The sequence below is a fragment of the Myodes glareolus genome, chromosome 1 (genome assembly GCF_982192425.1).
Source record: "Myodes glareolus chromosome 1, mMyoGla1.1, whole genome shotgun sequence".
NCBI classification, from domain to species: domain Eukaryota; kingdom Metazoa; phylum Chordata; class Mammalia; order Rodentia; family Cricetidae; genus Myodes; species Myodes glareolus.
The window spans coordinates 87,681,795-87,694,021 of NC_142026.1; the positions used below are offsets into that span (position 1 = coordinate 87,681,795).

Genomic DNA, 12,227 nt, shown 5'->3' on the forward strand with positions numbered 1-12,227 from the left:
AGAAGGCTAAATAAATTATTCTTATAAATAAATTGCATTTGTATTTAACATTTACAAGTATAGGTTTGAACATATTAAAGAATTTGATCATTTATAAGGTGACTATTAACTTGCATCACTTAATCATGACAGGCCAGTCAACGCTGCATTGAGAGAAGTCCACCGCATCGAGCGCTAAAGTTTTAGTTCTGCTGGTATAATATTCATTGATTTCTAAAAATAATAAAATAAATAAAAAACCAAAAAAAAAATACAAAAAAACCAAACAAACAATAAAAGGCACATGCAGGAGGTCCAGTACAGACCGCATGCTAGAACCAGGTAAGGCAGACACCTGTACTTACAGTACTCTGGAGGAGGCAGATGTGAGGTCAGGAGGCTCTCAAGGCCAGTCTGGGCTACATATTGATACTCTGAGAAGAGGGACAGATTGAGAGGGAGGGGGAGGGAGGAAGGAGAGGAGGAGAAAGGGCAGGAAGGGAGGCCAAATACATGGGTTTTATTCATTGAACACTTTACAGCTTGAGGATTGTCTAGCAGTGAGACTAGAGGGAAAGCGACCCCATCCACATTGTCTGGTCAGTGGTTCTCAGCCTTCCTCACGCTGCGACCCTTTAACACAGCTCCTCATGCTGTGCTGACCCCAACCGTAACATTATTTCACTGCTACTTCATAACTGTAATTTTGCTACCATTATAAATCATAAATTAAATATCTGTGTTTTCAAATGGTCTAAGTGACCTCTGGGAAAGAGTCACTCCACCCCCCAAAGGGTCATGACCCAGAGGTTGAGAACTTCTGATCTAGATGAAGAAAAGCTGGTAAGAAAATGAAGGGTCCTGGGCCCTGAGAACTGCTTTCAGTCTTGGTGGATGTCTCCCTCAAAGGTTGCCTGGAGCTCACCTTCTAGAACAGTCTGAGCGGTGGCTTGAGTAGAGCACTGAGGTGGCTCTGCCAATTCCTCTGCTTTCCTCCTAGACCTTTGCTCCATCTGGGAGGCTTTAGGAGCTCAGTCAAAGATGGCTCCCAGCAGGTGACCTGATTCGCCAGGCTCCCAAACCATTGCTTCTTCCCTTCCACTCAGCCCTGGTGGAAATAGTGGCTCTCTGAGTGCCTCAAAGCCCCTTCCTCACTTCCTTAACTCTGCGCACACGTCTGCAGGAATCCCTCCATTTGAAGGATCCTCACTGAACTGCCTGAGGAAAACTGTGTTTTCTGTAGGGAGCCTTAACAGTACACCAATTGACATTCCTTCTCCAAACAAAGCTGTTAAGTGAGAACTTCCCTTACAGAATGCCTTTTAGTCTCAATCTCAATCCATGGATTGTTAATAAATACAAGTGTTGGGGTCATGCAGATTATTCTCGTGTGTGTGTGTGTGTGTGTGTGTGTGTGTGTGTGTATGTGTGTGTGTGTGTCTGTGTGCGCACCTGCATGCACACGCACGTATGGCATATGATACACGCATTGGGTGTCCTGCTTTATCACTCTCTGCCTTATCCCCTTGAGACAGGGTCTCTTAGCTGGAGCAGGCATAGTAACCAGAAAGCCCAGTTACCCTCCCGTCTCTGTTTCCCCAACCCCCATCACAGCAATGTGCTACAGACAAGAGGGGCCATGCTAGTCATTTCAGATGGGTGCTAGGATCCGAACTCAGGTCCTCGTGCATACACAGCATGTGTTCTTACCCACTACGCCCTCCTTCCAGTCCATTATGCAGACCATTCTTAACTGTGAGGTCCTACGTGTGCCTGATATTACTCTCTGACGGGGCAGTGGCGGTGCACACCATTAATCCCAGCACTTGGGAGGCAGAGGTAAGCAGATCTCAGTGAGTCTGAGGCCAGCCTGATCTACAAAGTGAGTTCTGAGACAGCCAGGACTGCTACACAGAGAAATCCTGTCTCAAAAAAAAAAAATACATACATACATACACATATTACTCTCTGAGCATAATTCTTATTCAGGAAATGTTTTAACTCACACAGTTCTTGAAACCTAGAAAATTTGGTGAATTAGAGTTCTTTTTATATTTTTAGTCATAATGTCTCTCTATTAATCGTTCAGTGTTTTTTATGTATGAAGCTAGCAGCCATGCAGATTACAGACTATCATTATCATGTTAACAAAATGGGCACAGTTGCTCGAGAAAACCGGCAGACGAATGACTCACACAGCAACAGAAGGAAGAGCATGCAAAACCCTTGGTCAAAGTTGGTTGTGGGAAATACCAGCATTCCAACCAACTCCTGCAAATTAATTTCTAGCTTTGAATCCTTCCCATACCCAGCTACCACAGACTCAAAACTCGTCCCGAGCCAACGCAATAACTCTTCCCATAGTGAAATGTCTCTCTGCCTTTTGTCTACCCACCTGAATTACACTGCATCAGTTGGGACTGGGTTTCACAGTGAATGAACAAAGCCCCCAAACAACAGTAACGAAATCAAGATGGAAATGCATCCTGCCTCACATAAAAACAGAGTGAGTGTTTGGGGGGCAGGGGTGAGGGGAGGAGGCGGGGGCAGGGCCTTTGGTTGTCCCAGACCAAGGCTCCCTGGAAGCGACCAATCTACATTTCTGTGCAGCAGACCGATTCGGAGGCTGCCCTACGAGCAGGAGCAGCTGGAAGTTCTGTGCTTCTTCTACACGCCATGTGTCCAGCTAGAACTTCAGCCAGGGAAGATACAGGGAGTTAATTACGGGAGCAACCAGCAGACTCTGCCACAGAAGCTCCCACTCTGACACACCCTTTCTTTCCCCATGCAGCCAATAGGAAAGAGGCAAGAAAGGTTGTTTGTTTGTTTGCTTTTTCGTGTTTTTAAATCCATGACATTCCCAGAAGAAGGGGATGTTTTAAGATGATCTCCAGCCTCTCGGGGGTGGTATCATGTCAAATGAAAAGAACTGGGAAGAAGCATCGTGTCTCACGCAGCCCCACTTCTGCACAGAGTGCAGCATCCAAGTGTACAGGCAGCAGACTTGCCTTGGACTGCAGCCTCAGCCTGGACTCACAGAGCAGGCCAAGGCACAAACCTAGCTAACTGTTAACTATCATCAGTCGTAATTGGAATGGCACAATGCGCTTCCCCCTTGAGAGAGAGGAACAGCCTAGCCCAAGGGTCTCATAGTCCCCTTTAACTACTAGGGAATGCTTCAGTTAGGAGCCCTGGCAGCTGTCTGGTAAGTACCTTCTATTGCATTGTGGCCACCTTACAACTCTTAAGACTGGAATGTCGCCAGGTGGTGGCGCCACATGTCTTTAATCCTGGCACTCAGGAGGCAGAGGCAGGCAGATTTCTGTGAGTTCAAGGCCAGCCTGGTCTACAGAGTGAGTTCCAGGAGAGGCTCCACAGAGAAACCCTGTCTTGAGAGAGAGAGAGAAAGAGAGAGAGAGAGAGGAATAGCACTAAGATTTTTGAGTAGATGAGCAAGTAAGATCAGAGGTTTAGTCTGATAATACCTAATCCTGGTAAGTGTTAATAGACTGGGAAAAGGAGAAACCTAGAGGTGGCAGCATGGAGCAGACAGGCTTGGACTTAGGTGATCACAAGTGAGGGACACAGTAGTGACAGAGGGGGACATGGAGTGCCGAAAACTGTTCTACGTGATACAGAAGCCAACACTGACTGTGGCAGGGATGGTGACCGATATTTAGAGTAGAAACCTGGGGCTGACAAGAAGGCTCAGTAGGTAGAGGAACTTGCTGCCAGGCGGCCTGAGTTCAATCCCCAGAACCCACATGGTGGAAGCAGAGAACCTTCTCCTGCAAGCTGTCCTCTGACTGCCGCATACAACTGTGGCACACGTGCACACACACAAATAATAAAAAAGTCAGAATCTGCCAATTTCATGTTTTTCAAAATTTCTTTTTGTGAGAATTTGTTCTTATGCCAATTGTACTACTATGTCCTCTGATCACAGAGTGGTGTGTGTGTGTGTACACACATGTGTGTGTTTGTACATGGATGACAGTAGTATCAACAGCTCCTCATTCTCCTGAACACAGGAGTTGATGCAGGAATGAGGACATGCCCCAATCTAGGCCAACCAGTGCCCTTTTTCTGGGCTTCCATTTAGAGACAGAAGCAGGGAGACTTGGTGTTTGGAACATGTGCAAGCAAACCAACAGCCACTGTTCCTTTGTCCTCTCTCTCTCTCTCTCTCTCTCTCTCTCTCTCCCTTCCCCCTCCTTCTCTCTCTTTCTCTCTCCCTCCCCCCCCTTCTCTCTCTCTCTCTCTCTCTCTCTCTCTCTCTCTCTCTCTCTCTCTCTCTCTTTTTCTTTGGGTTTTCGAGACAGGGTTTCTCTATGTAGCCCTGGCTGTCCTGGAACTTGTTCTGTAGACCAGGCTGGCCTCGAACTCAGAGATCCACTTGCCTCTGCCTCCTGAGAGCTAGAACTAAAGGAGTGCGTCACCATGGCCAGGTTCGGCCATTGCTGGTACAGCATGGAGAGAGAGTGTGCCTGTGCCTGGAGGTGGGTAAGTACCACTCACTCAGAGGTGGGGCTGTGTAGGAAACACGGAGCGCAATGCAGACAAGTGGGCAGACAAGGGGGTGCAGTCTGAAAACCTAGAAACTGGATAAATTCTCAGACTTCCCAATACATCCTTTGTGATCAAGCCAGTCTGAGTTGTGTTTCTGCCACTTGTAACCAAAACAAGTCTGAACAACAAGAAAAAAAAAAGTAAAAGAATGAAAAAGAAAAAAACACAAGCAGCAAGTTGCCAATGTTCTTCCTCTCAGAAAAGGGCTTAATAAACTTCTCAAGTCCAATCAATTCAGTGGGGACAGACAGGTCTAAGAAATGCATATTTATTAGTGAACTATGGACAAATCGAGTGTTTAGGAGAAGGCCTGGGTGTGGTGGTACACACTCTAATCCCAGCACTCTGGAGGCAGAGGCAGGTGAATCTCTGAATTCAAGGCCAGTATCGTCTATATTCTGAGTTCCCGGCTACACAGTGAGATTCTGTTTCCAAAAAAAACCAAAACCAAAACCAAAACCAAATGTAAAAAGTTTAGGTAAGTGTTGGGAAAACAAGTTGCACTTTCTTATTTTGCTCTTTGGTTTCCTTCATTGGTGTTAAGTTTTGCTTTTGAAATTGTTAAGAGGAAGAAAATTAAGTGAGCTGAGTCAGTCAAGGGAGATGGAATAGCTTGCTAGAGAGGTGTGGGGAGAAAGGGTAAGCAATGTCACCATGAACAAGAGAGGCCAAGTTTGTGTGGTTCTGCCGCTGATGTCCCACCACTTAGATAAGTCATTGTCACTGTTACCGTTTCTACACATGAGAAATTAGACTGGAAAAACATGTGTGCTATGTCTCTCTTCCTGACATGATATGGACATTATTCTAGTATGTTCTCTAAGTCTACCAGACAAGTGAAGGCAGCAAGGACATGGGATCCTCACTGCTGAGTTCACAACTATCCAAAGTGTGACACGGGTTTCTCAAGAGGTCCGGCTCAGGAGGAATCTCTTCCAATGCTAGCCTCAAGTCATCCTGCAGGAGGCAGACACAACCTACCTTTTGAAGCCAGCCTTGCCGAGGTGTGGTATCCAAGGCAAGTGTCCTTGTTTTGCCAAATCATTCAGCTCCCTATGCAGAAATAGTAATGCCAGTGTCCCCCTCTTCCCTCCTCACCCACTGAAAGTTCCAGCCCAAACTCAACCTTAGCTAGATGTGCACACCTGGACTCCCTCCATCCTGGCAAGAGTACCTGCCTTGTGGAAACCAGAACAAATTGGTTTCCCACAGCACAATCTTACAGCTTAAACTCCCAGCTGGAAAAGCAGGGTACAGTGTGACTGACAAGCTATGAATGAGAAAGCCCACCAGGAAGTCAGGTCAACTGAAGCTGCTTCTCCACAGCTGGGTTCCAAGGACAGAGTAAGAAAGTGCAGACCTTCCTTAGGTGCTTCTAAACTTCGCTTCATTTCTCCCAAGTTATTGTCATTATGATTTTAATTTTATGTTATGTTTTGTTTACGTGTATCTCTGTACACCAGGTGGGTGCTGGGAATCAAACCCAGGTCCTCTGTAAGAAGAGCCAGTGCTCTTAACTTCCAGACATCTCTCCAACCCAAAATGTTACTGCTCTTATTTCATGTGCAAGAGTGTTTGCCCGGCATGTTCATGTGTGTGCAGGAGCCTACAAAGGCCAGAGAGGGGTACCAAAGTCCTTGGAACGTGAGTTACAGATGGTTATAAGCCACTACGTGGGTGCTGGGAACCGAACCCAGCTCCTCTGCAAAAGCAGACAGTGCTCTTAACCTGAGTCATCTCTACAGCCCTGCTTTGCTTCATTTCTGCCAAAATGGTCAACGAGGAGCTTGCCGGTTTACTCTTGACAATCCAGACTCCCCACAGAGTAGGTATTTAATAAAGTTTTATTGAAATAAATCAACAAGTGCATGAACACATCTGCTGATGTGTGGTCCTGAACGCTATGAGCCACAAGGATGAGGTGTGCTCCTTAGAAGAGACAGCATCTCTGGGACAGGAACACTATTCACACAACTGGAACAGCCTTCCCACTACAGACCCTCTCAGGAAGGGTCGTAACGGATCACACAGAGGCATTTCCTCAGACATGGCACACAGGACCATGCATTATTTGCCCATGATTTCTGAGAGCTTGAAGTCGAACTGAAGGAAAGCGTGTCCATGTAGAACACTAAGAATCACAAAAATCAGTAAATAATCCATCTTAAATGAACTGAGGGGGAAGTCTGATTAGAATCAGAATTCAAAGAAGGGAGAAGAGTGGGACTGGACCAGTCCAGAGAGCTGCACTGGAGACGAGGACCTTGACGTTGGCGAAGAGAACAGGTACGGGGGCTGGTGCTGGTTTTCTGGGCTCTGCTTCATCTGGGGCTTCACAGTGCTACTGTCCAGATGTATGCCCAAGTCTTCCCCTCAGCTGCATGGTGGGCCAATCTCCCATCGGCACTAGAGCAGAGAAGGGCCCACGGAGAGCAGCACAGTCTGAGAGTTGCGGGGTCAATGGGCTCTGTTTTGGGGTGGCTGCTTCAGGTGCGCCTGCAGGAGAATCAGCTACGGAGCGCTAATCCCGAGTGAAACCGCCTTATTACAATGGAAGACGTGGCAAGGCGATATCATTTAACTGCTGCAGCTTCCAAAGAAACACAAAGCGGCATTAGTGTTCTCTGGCTGCAGTGCTGAGGTTTAAGCAGTTAATCTCATTTCGGCTGAATGGCATGTTCATTACAGCCAATAAGTAAGTAATGTGTGGGATTACTGAAGCAGAAAGATGAATTAAGCCAGCTCTGGGCACCGTGTTGATATTTTCCTAACCGTCTGCAAGAATTTGGCATTTTTCGACAGTTGGATCTAATCAACACTCGCTTGGCAGAGATCAGGTGACGGGACTGAGAAGGATGGTGCCTGACTTAGGATGCTAGGTTTAAGGACAATACATGCTACCTAGCACTCGCTGAAGCCCTGATTTTCTGGTGCCAAAGGGGAAGTTTCCTTAATGCAAGGTAACATATCCCAGTACCCACTGCAAAGCTACGCTTCTGCCATGTATGCTTTTCACAGCGGCTGAAGGACTCATTCAATAATACTAAACATCCTTTTACATCAGTCACTCTCAACCTGTGGGTCTTGACCCCTTTGTGGTTGAATATCAGAGATCCCACATATCAGATATTTATATTATGATTGATAACAGTAGCAAAACTACAGTTATGAAGTATCAGTAAAATAACTTTATGTTTGGGGGTCACCACAACATGGAGAACTGTACTACAGGGTCACAGCATTTAGGAAGGTTGAGAACCACTGTTTCACATGGACCCACTACAGAGACATTTCACAGCCTGGTTCAATACATTTGAGCAATGATACTTTGTCATCTTCCATCAAATAACCATTACACTGACTCCAAACCCATTCATCCAACTGATGGCACAAAAGACAAAGGAGATGAAGTCCCTAAAGTGGAAGATGTTACTATGTAGCCAGAAGATAATGCAATCACAAAGATAAAGACTCTGGGGAGCAACCTGGCCGGTATATGTCAAGAGCCAAAGCACAGCTTGCAGGAGGCAGAGGCAAATGGGTCTGGTCTGTGTGGAGGCCGCATCGTGAGACGCTGTCTCAAACAAGAGAAGAAAGAAAAAGCCCAATTGTGTGGTGCAATTTGTGCACAGAGTGTTCCTCAAGGGAAACCATGGGCAAGTGCTTTTGAGCATTACTGAGCACTATTAGGTGCTTATGTAGTATTTGTATATTTAATCTTATTCAATTTGCACAATAATCTTTGTCATTACTTCTCATTTCTTTAAGACAGATTCTCAGTATGTAGCCCTGGCATCCTGGAACTCACAATATAGACCAGGCAGGCTGGCCTGGAACTCACAGAGATCCTCCTGACTCTGCCTCCCAAGAGCTGGGATTAAAGGTGTGCACCACCATGCAACATTATCTCCCATTTCACAGATGTGGAAACTGAGGCTTTCAGAGACTTAAGCTGTTTGTCTAAATAAGGGGGAATGTAGGAGTCTATACTTAGGTGTGATTTCAAAGTTCTTGCCCCCCCCAATATGGCAATTTGCATCCTTAAGAAATATAAGGGAGGAAGTGGGGTTGGACAGATGGCTCAGCAGTTAAGAGCAATTACTGATTATTCAGGACCTGAATTTGGTTCCTGGCACCCATATTGAGCAGCTCCAGGGATCTAATGACTTTGACCTCCTTAGGCACCCATGCTCATATGCACATGTCCACATGCAGATACACATACACATATGTAATTAAAAATAATGAAAGTAAATTCTTAAGCAGATTACTGTATGCATATATTTATGTGCACCATATGCATATGTGGAGGCAGCTGAGGCCAGAAGAGAGCATCCAGTCTGTTAGAACTGCATGACAGACAGCTGTGAGCCACCATGTGGCTGCTGGGAACTGAACCTCAGTCCTCTGCAAGAGCAACGAGCAGCCATAACCACTGAGCCACATCTCCAGCCCTACATTCTTTCTTTCTCTTTAAAGAAATATGAAGCAGGACCTGGGAAGATGGTTCAGTGACTAAAAGACCTAGCTCTAAAGTAAAAGGACCTGAGTTCAAATGTTCAACACCCATGTAAGGGCCAGCCATGGCTACCCATGTTCCAGTAGATGGTCCTGCACCCGCGCACATCCTGGTAGCACGGAATGGACTCAGGATTCAGGGGGCAGGGGAGAGCAATGAAGTTGGGAGGAAAAGTGGGGGAGGGTGCAGGAGAGTTAAAAGGGAGTGGATTTGATCAAAGCAAATTATAAGCATATATGAAAGCCTCAGTTTACACCCGAACATCAGGTTTAGCATTGGTGTGATCAATAATTTTTAAACTAAAATATTGTACGAGTAAGTCTGTGTGCTTTGTTTTTGTGGGTGGTTTGAGGTAAATGCCTATCTTGTCTTCTCTTTAAAAAGTCATCCATTTATTAAGTCAAAAAGAAAAGAAAGTCTCAGTTTAAAGCTGTCTATTAGGGCCAGCAAGATGGCTCAGCAGGCAAAGGCACTGCCACTACACCTGATGCCCTGACTCCAATCCCCAAGACCCACATGATGGAAAAAAACCTACAAGGTGTCCTCTAGCCTTCATGCATGTGTGGCATGTGTCCCTCCCAACCCCCCAAAACAGATTTTTAAAAAAGTATATTGAGAATAAAAAATTAAAGTACAGCACTTCCAAGAAACACGAGAAAATACTGGCTATAACAATAGTAACATTTACCAACTAAATCCTTGGGTTATTCACTTGTTTAGAGTTGTGCTCCAGGTTGGAGTGGAGCTTGGGGAAGAGCTCAGCACACACACACACACACACGCACGCGCACACACGCACACACACACACACACACACACACACACGGCTCCAGCTCAGTCTTCATCTGCCACTGCACTGACTTTTAGATAATGGGTGTTAGACTCTGAAAAACATTATTTACCTGCCAAATCCAGCACCAAAAATTCCATGGTATACTTTATTTTCAGTAAAAGTATTAATTAGATAAGTAACAAAACTCAAATCTAGAAAAGCTAAAGAGTGATGTTCTATCTCAAGTCATTTAAATAAATTAAGAATTCAATTGCAGTCGTTTGTAGTGGCGCATGCCTTTAATCCCAGCACTTGGGAGGCAGAGGCAGGTGGATCCCTGTGAGTTCAAGGCCAGCCTGGTCTACAGAGTGAGTTCCAGGACAGGCAGGGCTACACAGTGAGACCTTGTCTCGATAATAATAATAAATTAAGAGAATAAAAATCAATTACACCACTACAATTGGCATTTCCTTTATTGTAAAGCATAAAGAAAAAGGTTTTCTCGTCACATACATAGCCCTGCGTGTACATTTTTCATGACCAGAAGACAAAATTCTTATGCACTTCAGCAGAACACTTAGCATATGTTTTTCATATCTATTTCTGATGCAACTTATAGTGAGCAGAGACCTTGCTGAAGTGCTCAATAGCTTTTTACCCAAAAGCAACGGTTTGCACCCCACTGAAAGGTGCTCAAGGGGCCACTACTCGCCCCCCAAATATGTCACCTTGCTAACATGTAAACTGGCTTTGTCTGCATTAATGAAGACCGCCTTCAGTGGCCCTCAAGCACGGGCTTCCAATCCAGACAGCGTCCTTAGTAACAGGAGCAGGAGCAGTGACAGCACAAACCGCAGCACACTGGCGTGCATCCCAGCTGGCGAGAAAGGCTGGGACAGCATCATCTGACTGCCACACCCGGGGATGAGCCTGCTCTGCTCTCATACGCTGCACACGCGGTAAGATAGAAAACACGAAACACTCCTGTCTCCTCCGAGAGTGCACTGCAGTCTGGAAGGGCCTTCAGACTCAGCAGTCAGCCAGGGGAGCCTCCACATTTACAACCTGCTCCTACCCAGAAACAGAATTAACAAGCAAGATCATCAACTCTTATATCTCAAGAAATTAAACTGAATGATACTGAAGCAAAAGACTGTTTGAAAGCTTGATGGAAATATTCCAAAGTAGACCTTGTTTCCTGACAGGGAAACGTGTAACTTCATTTCCGTCATATCGCTTTCATCCTTTACATAATCGGAGGGGACATCACCTTGACTGAAGAGCTTCCGGTGTGAGACTGTCATTCACTCACCTCCCATATAAACTATGCAGAGCCTGCTCAGCGGGCACCCCTCCTCCCTGTCCGCTCCCTCAACATTAGTCTCCAATATTCCTCCTCCACCTCTCCCCATCTCTCCAAATATCCCAAGATGAACTTTTCATTCAAAAACACAGTTTAAATCAGTGTGACACACTTGTGCTACATTTCGTTTAGAGAATAAGTTACAAGTCACCAAATAATTTAATGAAATTCACAATGTAAATCCATGGCATAAAAATAGGCCCATCCTATCCTGAAGCTAATAGAGTAGTCCAGTGATTTTAAATTACTTATGAAATAAAGGAAAAAATAAGATGTAAAACACTATTTATAAAAGTCAAGTAAGAAAACCAGTTACCATAAATCTTTTAACAAAGATGAATGTATGATGTGGCTCATCACTTCTGAAAATTGTTAAGGAGGTTTATAATTAGTGGTTTCAAAAATGACTTCAGGGAAACTAGAGAGTGCATTATTTCAATATATAATATATTAAATATTTATATATACACATAAACAATAATACTGCAATGGGAAGTCATTTACATTACTCCTTAGGCCGGCTGCCATTTGGCAAGTATCTGTCTATCTGGTTCGGCTCTAGTGGCTAATGTGTAAATGGCAGCCTCCAGCAGCTTGGGTTCTGTGTACTTCTGTCAACGAGGAGATATCAGGAGTGCCAAGTAGTCATATGCCCACAAAAACAAAGTCCTTGCTTGCTACTCTAACACATACACCTTAGAATATGTAACATTACTATATCTGAAAATTAAAAATACAGAAATCTTTACAAATGGGTGGGCAGGGAAAGGAAACGTGAAAACTGTCGTTCAGAATAAATTATAAATATGCAGCGCTGGCATTTCCTAAGAAGGTGATGTGTCAGATCCTGGTTCATCGTCTCCTGACCACACAGTGGTCCAACCACTCACTCACGCCATGCGAGGTCGAGTCCCCGTTTTTGCAGGCTTCAGGTGGAATTTTCTTGAATGTTGGCAAAACTGGTACTTGACTTGAGACGTTTGGCTGGGGAGACACAAGCATTATCAGTCCAGGCGCTCTCACGG

General features: G+C 45.1%; 1 protein-coding gene across 1 annotated transcript in view; it reads right to left on the bottom strand.

Moving 5' to 3' along the window:
* Positions 1-10,294: 10,294 nt before the first annotated feature.
* Positions 10,295-12,227, bottom strand: part of Ostm1 (osteoclastogenesis associated transmembrane protein 1) — a 30,696-nt gene continuing 28,763 nt past the window's right edge. The window contains exons 6-7 of the mRNA XM_048425062.3: positions 12,097-12,186; positions 10,295-10,910 (exon numbers count right to left, since the gene is read on the bottom strand). Coding sequence (XP_048281019.3) covers positions 12,131-12,186 — 56 coding nt within the window. The 3' untranslated portion in view covers positions 10,295-10,910; positions 12,097-12,130. The remainder of the gene's footprint in view (positions 10,911-12,096; positions 12,187-12,227) is intronic.